This window comes from Dicentrarchus labrax, unplaced genomic scaffold (genome assembly GCF_905237075.1).
Source record: "Dicentrarchus labrax unplaced genomic scaffold, dlabrax2021, whole genome shotgun sequence".
Taxonomy (NCBI): domain Eukaryota; kingdom Metazoa; phylum Chordata; class Actinopteri; family Moronidae; genus Dicentrarchus; species Dicentrarchus labrax.
Genome location: NW_026136719.1, coordinates 32,016,699 through 32,036,334, shown reverse-complemented (window position 1 = coordinate 32,036,334; position 19,636 = coordinate 32,016,699). Strand labels below are relative to the sequence as shown.

Sequence of the window (19,636 nt, the reverse complement as noted above, 5' to 3'; positions counted from 1 at the left end):
TGACCACCATGATCTCACACATGATGGGGGAGCGCCTGCTTTTGTAGCCTGTGATGTTCTGGATCGCCTGCCACATATCTTTATTGTTATTGGTTTTGTGGGTCTCTCTCCAGTCTCTGCTGGTGTCTCTGCTCTGCCTCCTTGATGCCAGCTTTCAGTCTTGCTCTGGCGGTGCTGTAGGCTTCCTTGTCACCTGACAAAAAGGCAGCTCTTTTTAGCTTCTTTTGGCTCTGGAGAAAGCCCTCACCACTCCATTCATCCATGCTTTATGATTGGGGAATGATTTTATCGTCTCTGTGATGTTTAATGATATACAACTGTGACTGAGTTGTATAGATGAGTTTTATTTGTTTCCACAAACACTGGCAATGGCTTAATGTTATGTAAGGTACTTGGTTTCCTAAATTTGACTGAGTACACATAGCTGTCCATTTAAGTCAGACTAACTTGCTTGAAACAACTTTACAAAATTAAGTTACTGCAACTACATTTAACTATAATAGGCCATTTACTTTTTTTTTTCATGTATATGGTTTCCTAGATTTTTTAAGAATTTTTTTTTATCAACAAGTTAAAGTAACATAACTACCATTACTTTTGGATTACTCACCAAATATGCATATAAAATCAAGAGAAAAGAAATCAATAAGAAGTAGGACAAGACAACAGAACAATGGAAACAATGGAAAGATTTAATGGATTACAGTTAACTTGTTTCCTTATTATGTAACTCAGTTACATAGAATCCATTAATCCCCAAGTTTAAAAGGATTCATTTTTTGACTTGCTGGTTAAATGAAGTGATGTAAGGAAGTCCCACTGAGCTGATTCTGATGCTCCTTGTTGAGTTGGGTCTCTGTAAATAATGGTGGTACTGTTCTCTACTTCTGGTCTCTGTAAATAATGTTATAAGGAGTTCGGTCTAGACCTGCTCTATTTGAAAAGTGTCCTGAGATAACTTCTGTTATGAATTGGCGTTATACAAACAAAAAAGAGAAAAGGGAGTATCTGTTCCTATCTGAAGTGGAGAGGTGTATGTAATTATGTATTTATACGCTAAAATATGAAATAACTCCAGCTTTAACTGTGAACATTACTAATATCCCTTTACCGTAATAGTAAAAAAAGTTCTACTTATTACAGTAAAGTTCTGGCAACCACAGCTGCCAGTTTTGTACTGTAACACACTTTTAACAGTGCAAAAAGGGTTGTAACTAATTTTTTAAATTATTATTACTTAAATGTATTAGTAATTAGTTACACTCCTAGTATTATTACTGTAGTATTATTACTAGTAATGCCTTACTGCCCAGCTCTGGTGAAGAAGGGGAAGGCCAAGACCAACACTCATGAATATGGAAATGTAGCTGCACCTGCCACAGTGAGACCTTGCTCCCAGGTATAAAGAGCTGGGCCTCCCTCCCATCGACCTCAGAGTTCCTGTGGAGAAGCAAATGGCTATGGCTAATGAGTGGCTGCTATGTCTGACTTTGTCAGCCATCGTAGCTGCTTGGCACAGCGGTAGGCTACACACAATATACTCCAATAGGCAGCTTGGCAAATATAACAAATGGGACAATTAATCGTTCAAATGTTTACCCATGTGTTACATGAATGCTCAGCGTTATTGTGTTTTTAAAGTCGTTTGAAATTTTTGATAATTGATTGCTTGACAAACATCTTTTACTTCTTTTAACAGAGGCAAAGTCTGCTGTGAACACATTCTCCATGTCCCAGATTCCTGAAAAAATAACAGGTGAGCTTGTTGGTTGGCTGTAAACTGTCTGTTCCCTTATGTAGGCAGTGTGTGAGCATGTATTCATGTATGTAAAGACCTGTGTAAATTAAGGCTGCTGTCGGGGTATCACGTACTTATTTGTCTTTGCAGGTGTGAGTCCCATCCACAATGGCCAGGTTTGCAGTACATGGGGCAACTTCCACTTCAAGACCTTTGATGGGGATGTTTTCCAGTTGCACTCCACCTGCAACTATGTTCTGACCTCGGCCTGCCGGGGCAGTTACAAGGACTTCAACATCCAGATAAGAAGACAGGATGCTGGCGGCCGTCCAACCATCAAAAACATCATTATGAAGCTGGAGGGTTCAGTGGTGGAGCTCACCAAGGGCTCGGTGGTCATTGATGGCAAATCGTAAGTTTACTCTAAAACCCGGTGCTGGAAGAAGTATTCAGATCCTTCATATGTGTACCACATTGTGAAAATACTCCAAGTAAAGACCTGAATTCAAACCTTTACTAAAGTAAAATAATGTAAGAATTATCAGCAAAAAGTACTTAGGTATCAAAAGCAGATTAATATTGCATTCATGTGTATGTTAGATTTTACTGCTGCAGATGTTTAAGGGTGTGAAAAATGATGATCTGTATTAAAGCTATCAAGCAAATGTAGTGGAGTAAAAAGCAGAATATTTGCCTCTAAGAGGTAGTGAAGTACAAATATAAAGTTGCATAAAATGTAAATACTATAGTAGTACAGTACAGTAGTGCAAATATTCATAGTTACATTCCACCACTGCTATTAACCCAAACCCTTCCCACTCTGCCTGCATGAGTTATTGCCTCAGACTGGATGATACATGTGGGTCATTTATCTAATTCCCTTATCAAACCAACTGATTTCAGTAATGACTTGATTGACATGAACAGGAACATAGCTACCATGGTAACTTTATCATGTTACCTTATACCTTTTATAGTTTTTGTAAACACTGTTGAGTGCAGTAGTTAGTTAAGTAAATTCATGTTGGAAAAGAAAACTTTGTCCCATGCTTTGTTTTATGCTATTGGTCTTAAAAATATGCAGATATATATATGTATATATATATATACATATATATTAGAACAGCATTGTTAGTACCTAGATATCAGGTACTAACAATGCTGATATCAGACACAGAAGTAAATTACCCAAACAAAATATTGTTATCTACTGCCACTCTTTGATTTCATGCCTTTGCACATGGTTAAACACAACTGACAGCTCCATTCACAATCTCCCTTTGGCTCCAGGAACAACAGTTCGAAAAATCATAATGGCCACAATAACATGACTTATTTTTTCTTCCTGCAGGGCTGTCCTACCACTCAGTCAAGCAGGCATGCTCATCGAGAAAACTCCCACCTACATCAAAATCAAAGCAAAGCTGGGGTTGGTTGCCATCTGGAACGAGGAGGACTCTTTTCTGGTAGGGTTATGGCTGCACAGAAAAGTCTGCTATGACTTGATTTGATGATTTATTGTTTAAAAATACATATCAGTATTGTTAAGATTGTTAAATGCGGAGCAATTGACCCTTCCTACATCCTGCCCCTTTTAGAACCTGGGTTAGCCTCCGGTTGGCTAGTACTTGTTGCCTTAATTGGTTTGGTTAGTAGGTTAGGCATGAGGAGTGAGTATGGTTAGGGTAAGGGTTAGAATGTCAGGGTAACCAGTCAGAGGCAGAGTAGGGCATAGGGATGAGTGAGTACACCATTATCTCTATGTGTATCTGTTTAACCAACTGAATTATCTGTATCTGGATACAGATACAGATATGGATACAGGAAACCTAAAAGAATTATAGTCATTTAAGCCTGAAATAGATATTTATTGATCAGAAGTTTGAAATTTATTTGAAATTTTCTATCACATTACTTCCAGGACAGCCTCAGAGTTAAGCTTTAGTGATTTTGAAGCAATGTTTTATAGTTAGTTTTATAACAGTAAGCTACTATATATATGTTGGTTATTATAAAAACTACAGAACAGCTTCAGAATTGAGCTTCAGGTTAATGTTTCACAAGAGTAAGAGAACTAGGGATGTTGTATTGTAATATTTTGAATCCTCTGCTAATTGTGGACCATACATACATTTATACATATACACATATGAGAGAGAGAGACAGATAAAGACTGTGTATAGTCCGGAGCTGTCTCACCACAGCTGACAGCAGTGTGTGTAGGCGAGGGGGCGGAGCAATGTGTTTAACTGGCCAATCATGGAATGGCATTGACACACTGGTCAGACACAACTAATAACTGGCAGTAGGGCTACCCAATGAGGATTGACATATTTTACTCGTAAGAAGTACATTATCCGTACTGGTTACTCATTTCAGCTGAGGACTTGGCTCAAACCCTAGTAAATGGTAAATGGACCTGTACTTGTATAGCGCCTTTCTAGTCTTCCGACCACTCAAAGCACTTTTACACATTTGCCCTTTCACACACATTCACTCAGAGATGGAAAAGCCCATAGAACAGAAACTAACGCATTCATACACATTCACACATGAATGCACAGCATCGGGAGCAATTCAGGGTTCAGTATCTTGCGCAAGGATACTTTGACATGTGGCACCAGGAGCCAAGGATCAAACCCACAACCTTCCGATTAGGGGACAACCCGCTCTGCCTCTGCGCCACAGCCGCGTAGGGCAGGTCATGACTAAACTATCCGGGGGGATTGCTTCTTGAACTCAACTATGCAATGTTGAAAAGATGACCACATTTTGAAAATGGTTAAAAAACAAAAGTGATATGTAGATGCAGTATAATCAAACCTTTGCCTAGCTAATTTTAGCTAATGTAATCAAAATGCTACCTAACTTGCTAACTAATCTACATTGTTAACTAGCTAATTTTGGTTCTAATAAAATGTGACTATATATATGTATGTGTCGGCACATAGCATATCTAAGTACAGGAAAGGAAAGTTAGAAAAAGGGTGAAGATCAATTGTGCTCTGCCTGTGTTTTTCACCAATGAAAATATCATTATAATAAAATACTGTCAATTGGATTTAGGATTTAATTTAAATATAACATTGGATCACACAGGGCCAAGCTTGGTCACACAGGATCAGGCTGCACACTAAACAAATGATATATCCATGTTGCGTAATGTATTAAGTGCAATAGGGAGTAGGACCACCAAATATGATTTAAAGCATACTGTATATATTTCATTGGTTGATGGTTTTGTTCTCACAGGTGGAGCTAGACTCGAAATACAAGAACCAAACCTGTGGTCTTTGTGGAGACTTTAATGGGGTCCAGCTCTACAACGAGTTCTACAGTCACGGTAAACTTTGACCCACTTTAACAAGTCAGTCAGTGTAGGCAGGGTGCAGAACTGAGCTGTGTTTCTTTGATATTATCCAAACAGGTGTGAAAATATCCCCCATGGATTACGCTAACTTCTGGAAGATGGATGGTCCAACTGAAAGCTGCTCGGACTACACACTGGAGTCAACACAAAACTGCAACAACATGGTGAGGCTTCACCCACTGACACTAAAAAATTAAAGAAATTAAATTAAAGCTGCAAGCAGCGTTGGGCGGGACCTCGCACTCCAAGCAACTATGTGCCATCGTTACACGTGCGGACCAAAACATGAAATTTCACGTAAATCAGCTCAAAATTGCCACGCAGCGCTTACTTCCTGTTGCCAGTAGGTGGCACTATCACTATGTCTGAATGTTGTCATGTAGACATGTTCAAGGCGAAAGTGTTATCAAACACATGAAGTTTCATTGAGATTGGACCACGTACGCTGAAGTTATGAGGACGTGTTCAGGGCAAAACTGTTTCAGAATATATGAAGTTTATTGGAGATTGGACATTGCACACTGAAGTTATGAATACTATTTTATGGCGAATCTGCTGAAATCGACAAGTTGTCACTGGCATGCGGTTTGATGTACAGTCACAAATAGCTCAACTTTTCAATCAGTTTGTATGACCACAGAATGGAAGTGGCCAACTTTGACCTCACGCCACAGACACGCCGTTCAACGTACAGTCTCAAATAGCACAACTTTTAATCAGCACAGTTTTTTGACTGTACTGACCAATTTTGAAGTAGATCCGATAAATTCCCTAGGAGGAGTTCGTTCAAATACAACACGAAAAATAACAGAAAATGACCCAAAAAAAATCTAAATGGCTGACTTTGATGCCACGCCACGGACACGCCCTTTAATGTACATGCACAAATAGCGCAACTTTTAATCAGTACCACTTTTTGACTGTATTGACCAATTTTGAAGTAGATCCGATAAATTCCCTAGGAGGAGTTCATTCAAATACAAGGTGAAAAATTCACCAAAAATGCGCACAGAATTCAAAATGGCCAACTTTGAGGGCACGCCAAGGACACGCCCTTCAACGTACAAGCACAAATAGCACAACTTTCAATCAGCACCATTTTTTGACTGTACTCACAAATTTTGAAGCATATCCGATAAATACCCTAGGAGGAGTACGTTCAAATACAAGGTGAAAAGTTCGCCGCAAGTGAAAATTAAAATCTAAATGGCCGACTTCCTGTGGGGTTTCGGGTATGGGTCCAATGGGCTTTTTTTGTACATCCTGGCATGTTACACGTGCCTACCGAGTTTCCTACATGGACACGTGCTCTAGAAAAAAATGTTTTAGGTGGAAGTGGGCGGGGCTTACATGGGGAGATTTAGCTCCATTCACCGAACGCGTGGATACAAGGTTTTTGAATGTGCGACAAACTATGCAGAAGTTATTAGCCTAAATGCATTTTTTATGATAGTAGCGCCACCTAGTAGCCAACCTGAAAGCGACGCATAGAATATCCCCATTTTCACCAGGCCTGACAACTAAATAAATTGAGTTTTCGTATATGTTCAGGGGGGCAAAAATGCAGTCAAAGGGGGCTAAAAATAATAGGTAAGAAGAAATCGAGCAAAAACAATAGGGACCTCCAGCGGTCGCTGGCTCGGTCCCTAATAAAAATAAAAAATCATTCTTCACAACACTGTATCACTATTATACCATGAGTAGTTACAGTAACTCCACAAGGGATTATCTCTAGATATGTGTGGCCTTTGCTACACTTATGTTATGTTGCACCTGCTCAGCTTCAAGCCTCTGTTTCCATTCCCGTCTGTCTGTCCTGTAGAAACCTCTGTGTGAGCAGATCCTGACAGGGCCAGCTTTCAACAGCTGTCACAATCTGCTGGACGTCGCCTCCTTCACCTCTGCCTGTGTTGCAGACCTCTGCCACTGTGGCAATGGCGTCGAGGAACAGTCAGAAGTCTTCTGCCTGTGCAGCACGGTGTCTGAGTTCTCTAGACAGTGTGTCCATGCTGGTGGCAAGCCCCACAACTGGCGAACCAAAGAACTCTGCTGTGAGTACACTCGTCAGACACTGCTACTTATATATTCCACAGGTGGGAGGGGTTGTCTGCTTTCGTCCACTGACTCAAAACAAAAAGACGCAAAAAAACAACAAAAAGACACACTATAGTTGAAAATAGGAACCAGGATGCAGTAGTAAAGTTTGTTTGAGTGAATGGTATCAGAGAGGTTGTGTAAGTCACGTGGTAAAAAACAACTGGTGTATTCACAGGGAAGTCGTGTCCCTACAAGATGGAGTACAAAGAGTGTGGGAGTCCCTGTGCTGACACCTGCTCCAACCCAGAGGCCAGCCACACCTGTGACAATCACTGCATCGATGGATGCTTCTGCCCTGCAGGTACAGCAGAGTGACACGCACACACACACACACACACACAAACGCACACTATATGGCTTTCAATACAGTAATACTTGGATCACTTTCAGGCACGGTGCTGGATGATCTAAATGGAAAAGGTTGTGTCCCACTGAGCAAGTGCTCCTGCAGCTACAACAGCAAGATCTATGGGCCTGGGGAGTCCTACTCCAGTCACTGCAAAAAATGGTATGATTGATGCAAAATGTGTCAGAAAATTTCATTTGTCAAGGTGTGTCCAGTACAGAGATACAGTAGGTCCCAGAATATGTTCAGCCTAGTTTATCCTAGCTTGTAAATAAAACTGTTTTGGAGATTCTATTCTCTGGTAATTAATATTCAATTATGTGTGCTGACAGTGTGTGTGAGAGTGGCCAGTGGATGTGTACGGAGGAGAACTGTCCAGGGACCTGCTCTGTGGAGGGAGGAGCTCACGTCAACACCTTTGATGGAAAAGTCTACACCTTCCACGGGGACTGCTCCTACGTTCTGGCTAAGGTAGCACACATCATCATCATCAGATCACACTCACACACACCTCTGCTGTGGTAATGGGACATGCATAACACAAAAGACCTCAACCTCAAACCTGTTATAGCTGTTATTGGTAGAAGACTGTGATTACCCAGTAGCCATCAAACTATGACTCTTCCCCCTTCTGCAGGGAGGACAGCGAAAACATCAGGCACTGAGAACAATAATATTAACATCACGTGTAATATTACTTTTCAATATTGTGTATTATTAATACCATGTGCAATGTTAAAATGTTACTTTTCAATATTATTGCCAATTCTACTTTTTACTTTTTACATTTTACTTACCTTTTATCATTATCCTTTCTTTTATTGTTATTCTACTGGTATAAGTAGAATTTAACACTCTATTACTAACTCTACCTAAGTAACAACCTCTACTTCAAGTATTAGTGCTGCTGATACAAATGATGCATCCACTGGCACTTATTCTACTGCTATTATACATTCTGCTGTGTGCAGGTACGCTGTCTGAGTTCAGCAGTAGTTGAATAGTTTTGTGTTTGTGTGTTTAGGACTGCAGTGGAAGCCAGTTTGTGGTACAGGGAGAACTGGTGCAGTGTGGACTGACTGACAGTGAAACCTGCCTCAAGTCCATTACCTTGGGTCTGTCTGGAGGGGCTAATGTGAGTATGATACATACACAGACTCACACACACAAGCACAACAGTGTTTATTTGAGCATTTACCTGCAAGAAATCTAAATTATAGCTGAATTATTTTCAATATATAATCCTCAAAGATAGTTTATATTGTGTTTTATGGATGATCCTGAATCCAAATACATTATGAAATATTTTTATTCCAAATCTTTTCAGCATTTTTTGTTTTCCTGTTGGAAGTAAATGATGAGGAATTTGAGGAATTACGATTGTACCAGTAGTTTTGTTTTGCTTTCGGTGCCAATTATTTTCCAAAGCATACAATAGATTGTTCAGTATGTTTTGGCATTAGTTTATATGTATTCAAGTATGCAGTGAAAATAGTCTTGCAGGTTGGGTCCATCACAGTGAATATTATATCCACTTATATGTTTTATCAAAGTTGCATGCATCATTGCATGGTAATGCAATGCAAGCAGGATTTTTTTTAATCATTACACCATAACTGAAAACACACCCAGGATGTAAACATTTCAGTAATAACATCTTTTCTCCTTCCATATAAAGGTCATCACCATCCAGCCCAATGGCAAGGTTTTTGTCAATGGCATCTACGCTCAGTTACCCTTTTCTGCTGGTGAGAGACTCCTCTTTACAGTGTTCACCTGTGACTTTCTCTCTATCTGACATGTAGAAAAAGATACACTATAGGGCCACATTCTAAGTACAGTACAGTCTTCTATATAATGTACATAATATAAACTGTTCAGCGGAAAGACTGAAGAGTGGATAAACACTTAATTTTAGTTGCTGACAGGCTTAAAGATTCCATCGTGACATGTATAAAGAATCTATGAATATAGATGGTAAATGGTAAATGGACCTGTACTTGAATGAGGCTTTTCTAGTCTTCCGACCACTCAAAGCGCTTTTACACTACGTGAGACATTCACCCTTTCACACACATTCACACAGTGATGACAAAGTCCATCGAACAGAAACTAACATTCATATACATTCACACAGCGAGGCACGGCATCGGGAGCAATTTGGGGTTCAGTATCTTGCTCAAGGATACTTCGACATGTGGCACCAGGGGCTGGGGATTGAACCCACAACCTTCCGATTTAGGAACAACCCGCTCTGCCTCTGAGCGACAGCCGCCCCTGACATTAGACATTTTGTTCATTTCTAAAGTGGTTCAGCTTCAGCCTTGATCATGAATTCCAGTGAACATAAATTGCCTATAGGCGTGAGCGGGTCACCAGCAACATCTAGTGGTCAGCCGGGTGTAGTGTTATTGTATGTTCTTCCAGCTGGCAACATCGGGTGTCCATGTGAGGTCACCATCTCACCTCTGCAGCTCAACAGTAGAGTTCAGTGACAAGGACGGCTGCATATATTTGGAAAAAAATACAAAAAATGTGTAATAAAGTTAATAAAAAATACTACATTAAACATTCAATGACTTAAAAAACAAGTGGCACTGATATTTTAGTATTTTCAGCCACTTTACTGCTGATTCAGAGTCATTTTTATTTGTCTTTGGCCTGGATAGACTGCCAGCATGCAAAAACTATAGATTCCAGTTTTCCTGACTAGCCAGATAAGCAGACAAATAGTATTTCATTCAGTCTCCTCCCATCCATACTTTTAATAACTCCCTCTCTTTACCCATAGTTGGGATCTCCGCCATCAGAGCATCCTCTTTCTACGTGCTGGTCCAGACATCTGTCGGCGTTCTGTTGGAAGTGCAGCTCCAGCCAGTCATGCAGCTCTACGTCACAGTGACCACGGAGTACAAGGCCCAGACCTGTGGTATGTACACTGAAATGATCTGTATGTGCTCTTCCTGCCAACCTACAGCACTCAAATAGTGATGATGGTTTTATTCATCCCTGTTGGTTGTTGCAAACAATGAATATGTGCGTAGAAATAGAGAAAATAGGGATTTTGTAAACATACACTGTAGAAACACAGGTAGAAATGCTGAGACTGAAAAATTTGAAATTGGCTCATTTTGATTTAGCTATTTCTATTATTGATACAATATACAACAACCATGAGCTATAAAGGATTGTGACAAATACAGGCAATCCATAAATGTAGTGCTGGTTACTTTAATATCTTGATGTAGTAGTTCTTGCTGCTCCATGAAGCCAGATGTGTTTTTTCAAAGGGAAAAAGAAAAAAAAAAAAAAAAAGGGGTTTTTTTTTAAATTTTTAGGGAGGAAAAAAATTTATAATTTTTTTTTTTAACACACCTGTTTTTGATTTTAAGATAATCTTAAGTCCCCCTTAAAAAAATACCTTTTTCTTTTTCAAATTTTTTTTTAAAACAAATAAAAAAAAAAAAAAAAAAAATTTTTTTTATAAAAAATTTTTTTATAGTTGTTTTTCTCCCCAAAAACACCCACCCAAAAAAAAGAAAAAACATTTTATTGTAGTCTCCCAGTTACCAATACCAAACTATAAACTACTTGGTCTCTGTCGCTACTCAGTGGCACTGCCGGTAGCATCTCTCTCCCAGGTCCAGCACACTACTGCAAAGATAAAGGTAGTGTGATTAGGTAATGATCAGCAGGTGAGGTAATCACCTCACCTGGTGCCACTCTCCCAAGCCTTCCCCACACCTCTCTCTCCTGCAGCTGAGCACAAACCACACCCACCTCCACATACATATATAATGTGTTACAGTATTTTCATGTAATGGATGGTATGGTCAAGTAAAAAAAATGGTAAAGCCTGCAAACTTACTAACTACTACAAAAATATTTTATTAATGAGAACATTTGCATTCATACTACAACCACATCACGTGGCAAAAAAATGAACGTTTCAACAGTTTATCCATTACCTTTAGTTAACTATTTCACCCCCTTATGCTTGCTTGGTAACTACTTGCTAACTACCTATGGTTGGGAATCCCTGCTGAAATTATTATAAAAGTTCTTCTTACTTGGATTTTAATTACAATTGTAAAACCATCAAATCAGTTTTTTATTAGTCTGTTTTAGTGTGAAAGAAATGCCTTCAACGTTATAAAAATGATCTGTGTTGTGCCCACTCTTCTACCCTGTGGCGAAAGACAGAGTCAGTCCCATTTAATCTCTCTAAAATAAAGGCCTAGGTGTTAACATGATGGTGTCTGCCTGCAGGTCTGTGCGGGAACTTCAACAGTAACCAAGCTGATGACTTCCTTAAGCTCAGTGGCGTTCCAGATGCCACGGCAGCAGGTTTTGTCAACAGCTGGAAGACACATGCTCGTTGCCCCAATGTAAAGAGCAACTTTGAGAACCCCTGCAGTCTTAGTCTGGATAATGGTAAGTCTGAGTCATTTAGATTCTCTGTTATCACTGTGGGTTCTTCAGAGTGACTGATGTTGGTTGTTGTGTGTCACTGACAGAGAAATACGCCCGCCACTGGTGCTCCATGCTGACCGACCCTCAGGGAGTGTTTGCCCTCTGTCACTCAGAGATCAGCCCTGACTCTTACAAAGAGGTGAGTATCACAGCTTTTACATATCTCTGTGAGCTGTACCTGGACCAGTCTCCAGACCTCACACTGATGTTTTTATCTATATTTTGTCTCCCCGCAGAACTGCATGTATGACAGCTGTAACTGTGAGAAGAGTGAGGACTGCATGTGTGCGGCTGTCTCCTCGTATGCCCATGCCTGTGCAGCTGCAGGAATCCAGCTCAACGGCTGGAGGAAGACCATATGTGGTGAGTGGAGAATAGCTGTGAAACAGAAGAGTTCTAAGTGACTCAGAAAACAGTACTAGCTTGTCAAAAAACCAATCTTGTCTTCCATGACTTTGAGGGACACCAAAAAAAAAGCCTTCCATATTGTCTATATATGGCTATTTACTTTACTGCTATTATTAAACATACATCTCAAATCCAAGTGCATCGACCGCAAAATTAAGGAAAAATCTGCAATGAACTAATCAGCTAATACAATGGTCATTGATAATCAGATGTGCCCCTAAAGAGCCCCTAACATAATGACCATTTAATCCTGAAAAATTACACATTACATGTATATATCTATCTATCCACTGCTGTCAAATGTCAAAACATATATGATCAACATCTCTATACCAAGCAGGAGTTGAACCAGTAATCAAGTGGATGAAGAGCAAGTCCTACAGCAAACAACCACAAACAAAATTATTCAGTAATATTGTAGCTAAACATTAGTGTGGTGATTTAAAATCTTCATGTAGCATGCTTGCAGTGGACCAGTCTTACAGCTTATCACTGATTCTGTGGTCTGACCTCCTCAGGGAAATATGCCAGCTCCTGCCCCAGCAACATGGTCTACTCCTACAACATCACATCCAGCAGTCGCACCTGCCGCTGCATCGGCTCCACGGACCTCAGCTGCCACTTCTCCTTCCCGCCCATCGACGGCTGTATCTGCGCAGAGGGAACCTATCTGGATGAGTCTGGGAAGTGTGTCCCATCTAAGGCCTGTCCCTGCTACGACGAAGGCTCAGTGGTGCCGCCCGGACAGGTCGTAAATAAGGAGGGAGTCATGTGGTATGAAAATTATATATATTGCATATGTTTTTTATTGTGTTATTCCAAGTGAAATGTATGTGATTTGTGAGGTTTCACTGAGTATACACCATATCTCAGTGTTAAAGCCCCAATCCGTAATGTTTTTGAGCACTAAAACGTGTACTCTTTTTGCTTATATTTGAATTACTTTAGAAGTTGGTATTTCTGCTTTGACTTATTTGTGATATACAAATATCATTTTTATGTTTTGTTAACAGAGTGCTGCAAAGTTTAATATGTATATTAATGTGTTTCTTGTATTTCTCCACTAGCACCTGCAAGGAGGGCAAACTCAGCTGCATTGGAGAGTTTATTGTGCAGCCATGTAAGTTACAATACAGAATCACCTGATAGAAGCAGTCTTAAAGTGAGTGCCTGCATAGCTAAAATAGTTGGCTGCATTATATTTTATTAATTTTATATCTGAAAATACTATCTAGAATTTGTCTGAGTTCCTGTGTTTGTTTTTTGAAAGGAAAGTGACATATTTAGATGGATACCAATCTAATGTATGGAGGTTGAGCTGAAGTTGGGACATGATTAAAGATTAAATTAAACTACTAATTAAAAGTTTGTTCTTCAAATCATATATATTAGTGTAATTCTCAGACTGAGAAAGTCTTAATATAAAGAATACAAAGACAAGATTCAGTACAGTAAAGTCACTTCAGACATATCTTTTCTCAGCAGCCTGTGCTCCTCCCATGGTTTACTTCAACTGCTCTGCTAATGGTCCAGCTGCAAAAGGAACTGAGTGCGAGAAGAGCTGCAACACATTAGACATGGCCTGTGTGAGTTACCTTTTCCTAATCCCAAAGGAACATTTCCATGCAAATACAGATTATTGGTTATATAACTAGCACAAATGTTTGGATAATCTGAGATAAAGTTACAGCATTTTATCTGCTGGAACAGACATTAATGTGACTGTAAAATTTGTTCTATTCTCCAGATGACCACAGGGTGTGTCTCTGGCTGTGTGTGTCTATCTGGGATGGTATCTGATGGTAAAGGAGGCTGCATCAAGCCAGAGGCCTGTTCCTGTGTTCACAACGGCATCTCCTACCAGCCTGGAGAGACCACCAAGGTGGACTGCAACACCTGGTAGGTGAATGGGTGCTGCTGTTCATCCCTAATTCGTAACACTGTGTTTACCCTACTATTTCATGTCAAAATGGCTGCTGTAAAGAAGGTGTACTAATTTGGTTGCACCTCAATGTGTGACTGACAAATGTACAAACAACGGCATGTGTTTTATTATGAGCTCATTACCATCTAATCTGTGATCATTTATAGCACTTGTAAAGACAGGAAGTGGCAGTGCACTACCAACCAGTGTGATGGAACCTGCTCTGTCTATGGTGCCGGACACTACATGACTTTTGACGAGAAGCGCTTCACTTTCGATGGCAGCTGTGAATATATTCTTACTCAGGTATGAAGGCCACAAAAATAACTGCTGAACAGAGTGATGGAACTGATTTTCTTGTCTTTGGACTGAGCACTCAACATGCTTTGTGACACTTTCAGGAATGAGCCATCCCAGACGATATCACTGGGGGACCCTAGTTCACTACCTCTAACCCTGTTCTGTTTTTGTATGACGCAAGCAGAGCCACTAATATTGATTATTTGCTTGTGTGTGTGTATCCTCCCTCAGGACTACTGTGGCAGTGCTCAGAGTAATGGAACCTTCAGAGTGATCACTGAAAATGTTCCATGTGGAACCACAGGAACCACCTGCTCCAAAACCATCAAGATCTTCCTGGGGGTAAACAGTCAATACATAACCTTTTTTTAAAAACAACTGCATTGTCTGACACAGTGTAAACTGCTGATACAAACTTTTAGACATTTAGCCTCTGATCCTAACCTGCTTTACAGTAACTTGGCAGATTATACAAAAATCTGACAAGAAATGCCAATGCCAGAAATGGGCCACTACTCACCGGTTCAGATTTTTGTCCACTTGAGTACCCTTACTTCTTATGCCGCCACCTCCTTGTTAAACTAGGTATGCACCTGCATAACACTTAATTTTTCTTTCCCACTAGCATTCTGCAAATACTTACACAACTCTGCCTCTGATTGTCTAATGTTCATTACGTTCATTAGTTTGGTTGGTTAGATGAAAACTGGGTCAGAGCCAGTCAGAGGCAGAGTAAGGGCAGGTGCAATATGGGTGGGAAACAAAGCATAACTTTTTCTCAAACACGCAGCAAGATAACCCAATGGATAAAAAACGCCAAAGAATTAGGTTTAGCTTTGTTCTGAATTAGGGCAGGCACATTTTTGGTCCAATTGAGGTACTTTATTTTTGAGGGTGGTGTTGATGGAATACAACAGAAAGAGAGGTACTCATCACAGCTGAGGTCTGTGATTTCCAGTAACAAGTGAAATTGTATATGTAGGTGAAATTGAAATCAATTTCTGTCCTTTTGTTTAGAGTGCAGAACTAATACTAACAGAGGGAAGCTACCAGCTGCTTTCAAGTGGAAATGAAGAAACAGTTCCATTCCTTTACCGCACTATGGGCATCTACCTGGTAGTTGAAGCCAATAATGGACTCATTCTCATGTGGGACAGAAAGACCAGCTTGTTCATTAAGCTCAGCCCAAAATATAAGGTAACCATGAAATGAAGGTTTTGTTTTTAATGTCACAATAACTGATTACAACAATTAAAAGGCAAGGTTTGTTTCGATATCTAATTTGAGCTCTGCTTTTTCAGGGACGTGTGTGTGGGCTGTGTGGTAACTATGATGGCAATGCAAATAATGACTTCACTACAAGGTCCCATGCAGTGGTGGTCAACCCACTGGTGTTTGGGAACAGCTGGAAGGATTTGCCAAGCTGCCCTGATGCTCAGGCCATGACCAGCCCCTGCACAGCCAACCCATACAGACAGTCATGGGCCCAGAAACGGTGCAGCATTATACAGAGTGACGTCTTCGCTGCCTGCCACTCCACTGTAGGTCAAGTTTGTTGTAGTATTTCTTCTGTTTTTAATCTACAACCATCAGTGTCTGATGATGGGGATGTTTTAGTTGCTCTGCCTGTCCCTCCACACAGATCCAGAATAAGATATGTCAACTACTGGATAGACATTGGGAAATTGAATGTGGATATGCCTGGTCCTCAGAGAATGACTCCTAATTATATTAGTAATCACTAACTTTTCATTCAGCACCACTGTCAAGTCAAGTTTCCCCTCCAAAAGTACTCATTAAGCAGCGGAATGGACCCTTTGTGTTAAATTGTGATATATTACAGTGTATCATTTGGTCATTATTGCCATTGCATTAACATTTATGCAGCATTTTAATGTTGGTGAGGTGTTTAAACTATTATTTTTATATTTATATACTGTGGGCAGTTTAATCTGTGAAAAGGCATCTTATTTCATAAACTTTGATGATCTGTCCTGAAATCTGAAGAGTAACTGTAGCTGTCAGTAAGTGCAGTACTTGCCTCTTAGTTGTAGTAAACTAGAAGTAGAATTGATGTTGTGCCTCCCGTCCATACAGCATTTCGTGTTGTGGAGTTGCTCTTCCACACCTGTTTAACCCATTAATGTATCATGATTAACGTGTCTGTAGGTGGACCCTACTCCATACTATGACGCATGTGTGTTTGACTCATGTGCTTGTGACACTGGTGGAGACTGCGAGTGTTTCTGCACTGCTGTGGCTGCTTATGCTGAAGCCTGTAATCAAGCCAGAATCTGCATACAGTGGAGAACTCCCAAGATCTGCCGTGAGTAACCAGGATGAAACATTCCTTGTTGAAAAACAGTTCATACGCTTTCCTTTTTGTTGTATCAAAGTTCTGAGAACTACAATGGTTGTGCCATTTCTGCATTTCATTACCATATACTGGGAGGTGTCGGACTAATCTTTCAGAGATCACAGTGACTTTTTTCTGAGGTCATTTTCATTTCATCATTCAGTATTGCAATGCTCTGGTACTATGTCTGATTAGTATAAAGGTAAAATTAAGGCTATGTATAATTACATGTCTAAAATCATTAGTATGCTCTCTGAATACTCCAAACTGGAACATAATCATCTTCTCTAAATAAGTATTTATTTTCCAGCTCTCTTCTGTGATTACTACAACCCCCCTGGTGAATGTGAATGGCACTATAAGCCATGTGGATCTCCTTGTATGAAAACCTGCAGGAACCCCTCAGGCAGTTGCTCTACGCAGATACCTCCTCTAGAAGGTACAAGATACGTTTTTAGAATTTGAACAATGGCCAACAACTATTAAAGAAGCTACACTGTAAAACCTTCTGTTTGTTTTTCAATTAGGTTGCTATCCAAAATGTCCTCCTGCTCAGCCATACTTTGATGAGGACACAATGACATGTGTTTTAAAAGAACAATGTGGCTGCTTCACTAAAGAGGGGAGACACTATAAAAATGGTGACAATGTTCCAACAACCGAAAACTGTCAAACATGGTAAGCCTTGCATATATTAAATGTGCCACATCAAGATTATGGGGCAAGTTCAAATTAATTGAAAACAAAACTGACAATATATTTCATGTTATCTCTCTTGAAGTACATGCAGTTCTATGACCATCCAATGCCATTACGATGCCCAAGGTATGCAAAGATATAGATTGTGGGTTGTAAAAATGCATACGTATTTTAAGGTTAATAAGTTAATAATACATTTCCTCTTTTTATAGCTTGTACTTGCACCTATCATGGAAACAAATATCCCCCTGGCAATGTCATCTATAACACAACAGATGGACATGGTAACTGCATCACAGCAGTGTGTGGAAAGAATGGTACCATTGACCGGACGTCATACCCATGCCAAATAACGACAACACATATGCCATCTACTGCTACACCAAGCCAGCCTCCAACAACCTTTGTTTTTACATTAACGACATCAGGTAGGGGAAGGTATTCCTTTTGGAAACTTGAAGGTGTATAATGTAAAAATGACCTCCTAACCAACACCTATAATATGTGTGTCCACAGAGCCAGTCACATGTAATCCTTGTGAATGGTCCCCATGGTATGATACCAGCTTCCCCACACTGGGAACTCCAGGAGGGGACAGTGAAACTTACGAAAAGATTAGAGAAGAGGGGTACAAGATATGTGACAAGCCAAGCGACATCCAATGCAGAGCTGAGAAATTCCCTAATGTCACCATTGACAGTGTGGGACAAGTGGTGCAGTGCAATCTGGCTAAAGGGCTAACATGCAGAAATGAAGACCAATCAGGACCACTGGCCTTGTGCTTTAACTATCAAGTTAGAGTTCTTTGTTGTGACTATAGTGCATGCCCCACAAAGCCTACTCCTACACCTACAAGACCTCCGAGCTCAACCACAAAACCCCAAATAACCCCAACAACACAACATGTTACTCTAACACCCTGTGAAGAAACAGTATGCTCCTGGTCGAAGTGGATAAGTTCAGACTACCCTGAGTATGGTCCTGGAGGTGGGGACAATGAAACCATCACACACGTCATCCAGAAAGGATATAAAATTTGTGAGAATCCAGTGGCAGTGGAGTGTCAGGGTCTGCACTATCCAGGTGTTCCTCTAAAGAACTTGGGACAAGAGGTAACATGTAATAACCAAGGACTTGTGTGTAAGAACAGTTTACAGTATCCCCCAATATGTTTAGATTATGAAATAAAGGTAAAGTGTTGCAAAAAGGTTCAATGCAGCACAACACCAAAACATACAACAATTACTTTCACAACCAAACCAACTACACCTCCTCAGACTACAACCACTACACCCTCTACCACGACCGAAACGACAACTGAGCCACCTACAACCACTACACCTACCACAACACCTTCTACCACAACTGAAACTACAACTCAGCCACCAACAACCACTACACCTACCACAACTGTAACTACTACAACTCAGCCACCGACAACCACTACACCTACCACAACTGTAACTATGACAACTAAGCCACCAACAACCACTACACCTACCACAACTGTAACTACTACAACTCAGCCACCGACAACCACTACACCTACCACAACTATAACTACAACAACAACTCAGCCACCGACAACCACACCTTGCCCTGGAGGACATGATATGACATGTGGCTGGTCAAACTGGATCAGTCTGGGAAAGCCCACACCAGGCCCTAATGGTGGTGAAGATGAATCCATCCAGAAAATAATCGCTGCTGGTTATGGTTGCAGAGCTCCAGAAGAAGTCCAGTGTAGAGCAATTAATTTCCCAGATCTTTCCATGTCACAGGTGGGACAAGATGTTACCTGCAATAAAGATGTGGGTCTCATTTGCAACAACAAACAACAAGGACTTCAGCAAGAGTGTTTTGATTATGAGATTAAATTCAAATGCTGTGGGTGTCCAACACCTTCAACTACCACTTCCACAACA

General features: G+C 40.4%; 1 protein-coding gene across 1 annotated transcript in view; it reads left to right on the top strand.

Annotated features, from left to right (window-relative positions):
- Positions 1-1,449: 1,449 nt before the first annotated feature.
- The window catches only part of LOC127351454 (mucin-5AC-like), a 40,427-nt gene continuing 22,240 nt past the window's right edge, over positions 1,450-19,636 (top strand). Inside the window, exons 1-30 of the mRNA XM_051378996.1 lie at positions 1,450-1,521; positions 1,700-1,756; positions 1,889-2,150; positions 3,090-3,204; positions 4,991-5,081; positions 5,166-5,272; positions 6,931-7,159; positions 7,381-7,506; positions 7,596-7,713; positions 7,884-8,022; positions 8,576-8,686; positions 9,230-9,299; positions 10,343-10,480; positions 11,821-11,985; positions 12,069-12,163; positions 12,261-12,387; positions 12,951-13,206; positions 13,500-13,552; positions 13,918-14,018; positions 14,180-14,331; positions 14,524-14,662; positions 14,888-14,998; positions 15,674-15,853; positions 15,958-16,197; positions 16,826-16,982; positions 17,323-17,451; positions 17,540-17,690; positions 17,794-17,837; positions 17,924-18,139; positions 18,228-19,492. Coding sequence (XP_051234956.1) covers positions 1,455-1,521; positions 1,700-1,756; positions 1,889-2,150; positions 3,090-3,204; positions 4,991-5,081; positions 5,166-5,272; positions 6,931-7,159; positions 7,381-7,506; positions 7,596-7,713; positions 7,884-8,022; positions 8,576-8,686; positions 9,230-9,299; positions 10,343-10,480; positions 11,821-11,985; positions 12,069-12,163; positions 12,261-12,387; positions 12,951-13,206; positions 13,500-13,552; positions 13,918-14,018; positions 14,180-14,331; positions 14,524-14,662; positions 14,888-14,998; positions 15,674-15,853; positions 15,958-16,197; positions 16,826-16,982; positions 17,323-17,451; positions 17,540-17,690; positions 17,794-17,837; positions 17,924-18,139; positions 18,228-19,492 — 5,211 coding nt within the window. The 5' untranslated portion in view covers positions 1,450-1,454. The remainder of the gene's footprint in view (positions 1,522-1,699; positions 1,757-1,888; positions 2,151-3,089; positions 3,205-4,990; positions 5,082-5,165; positions 5,273-6,930; positions 7,160-7,380; positions 7,507-7,595; positions 7,714-7,883; positions 8,023-8,575; positions 8,687-9,229; positions 9,300-10,342; positions 10,481-11,820; positions 11,986-12,068; positions 12,164-12,260; positions 12,388-12,950; positions 13,207-13,499; positions 13,553-13,917; positions 14,019-14,179; positions 14,332-14,523; positions 14,663-14,887; positions 14,999-15,673; positions 15,854-15,957; positions 16,198-16,825; positions 16,983-17,322; positions 17,452-17,539; positions 17,691-17,793; positions 17,838-17,923; positions 18,140-18,227; positions 19,493-19,636) is intronic.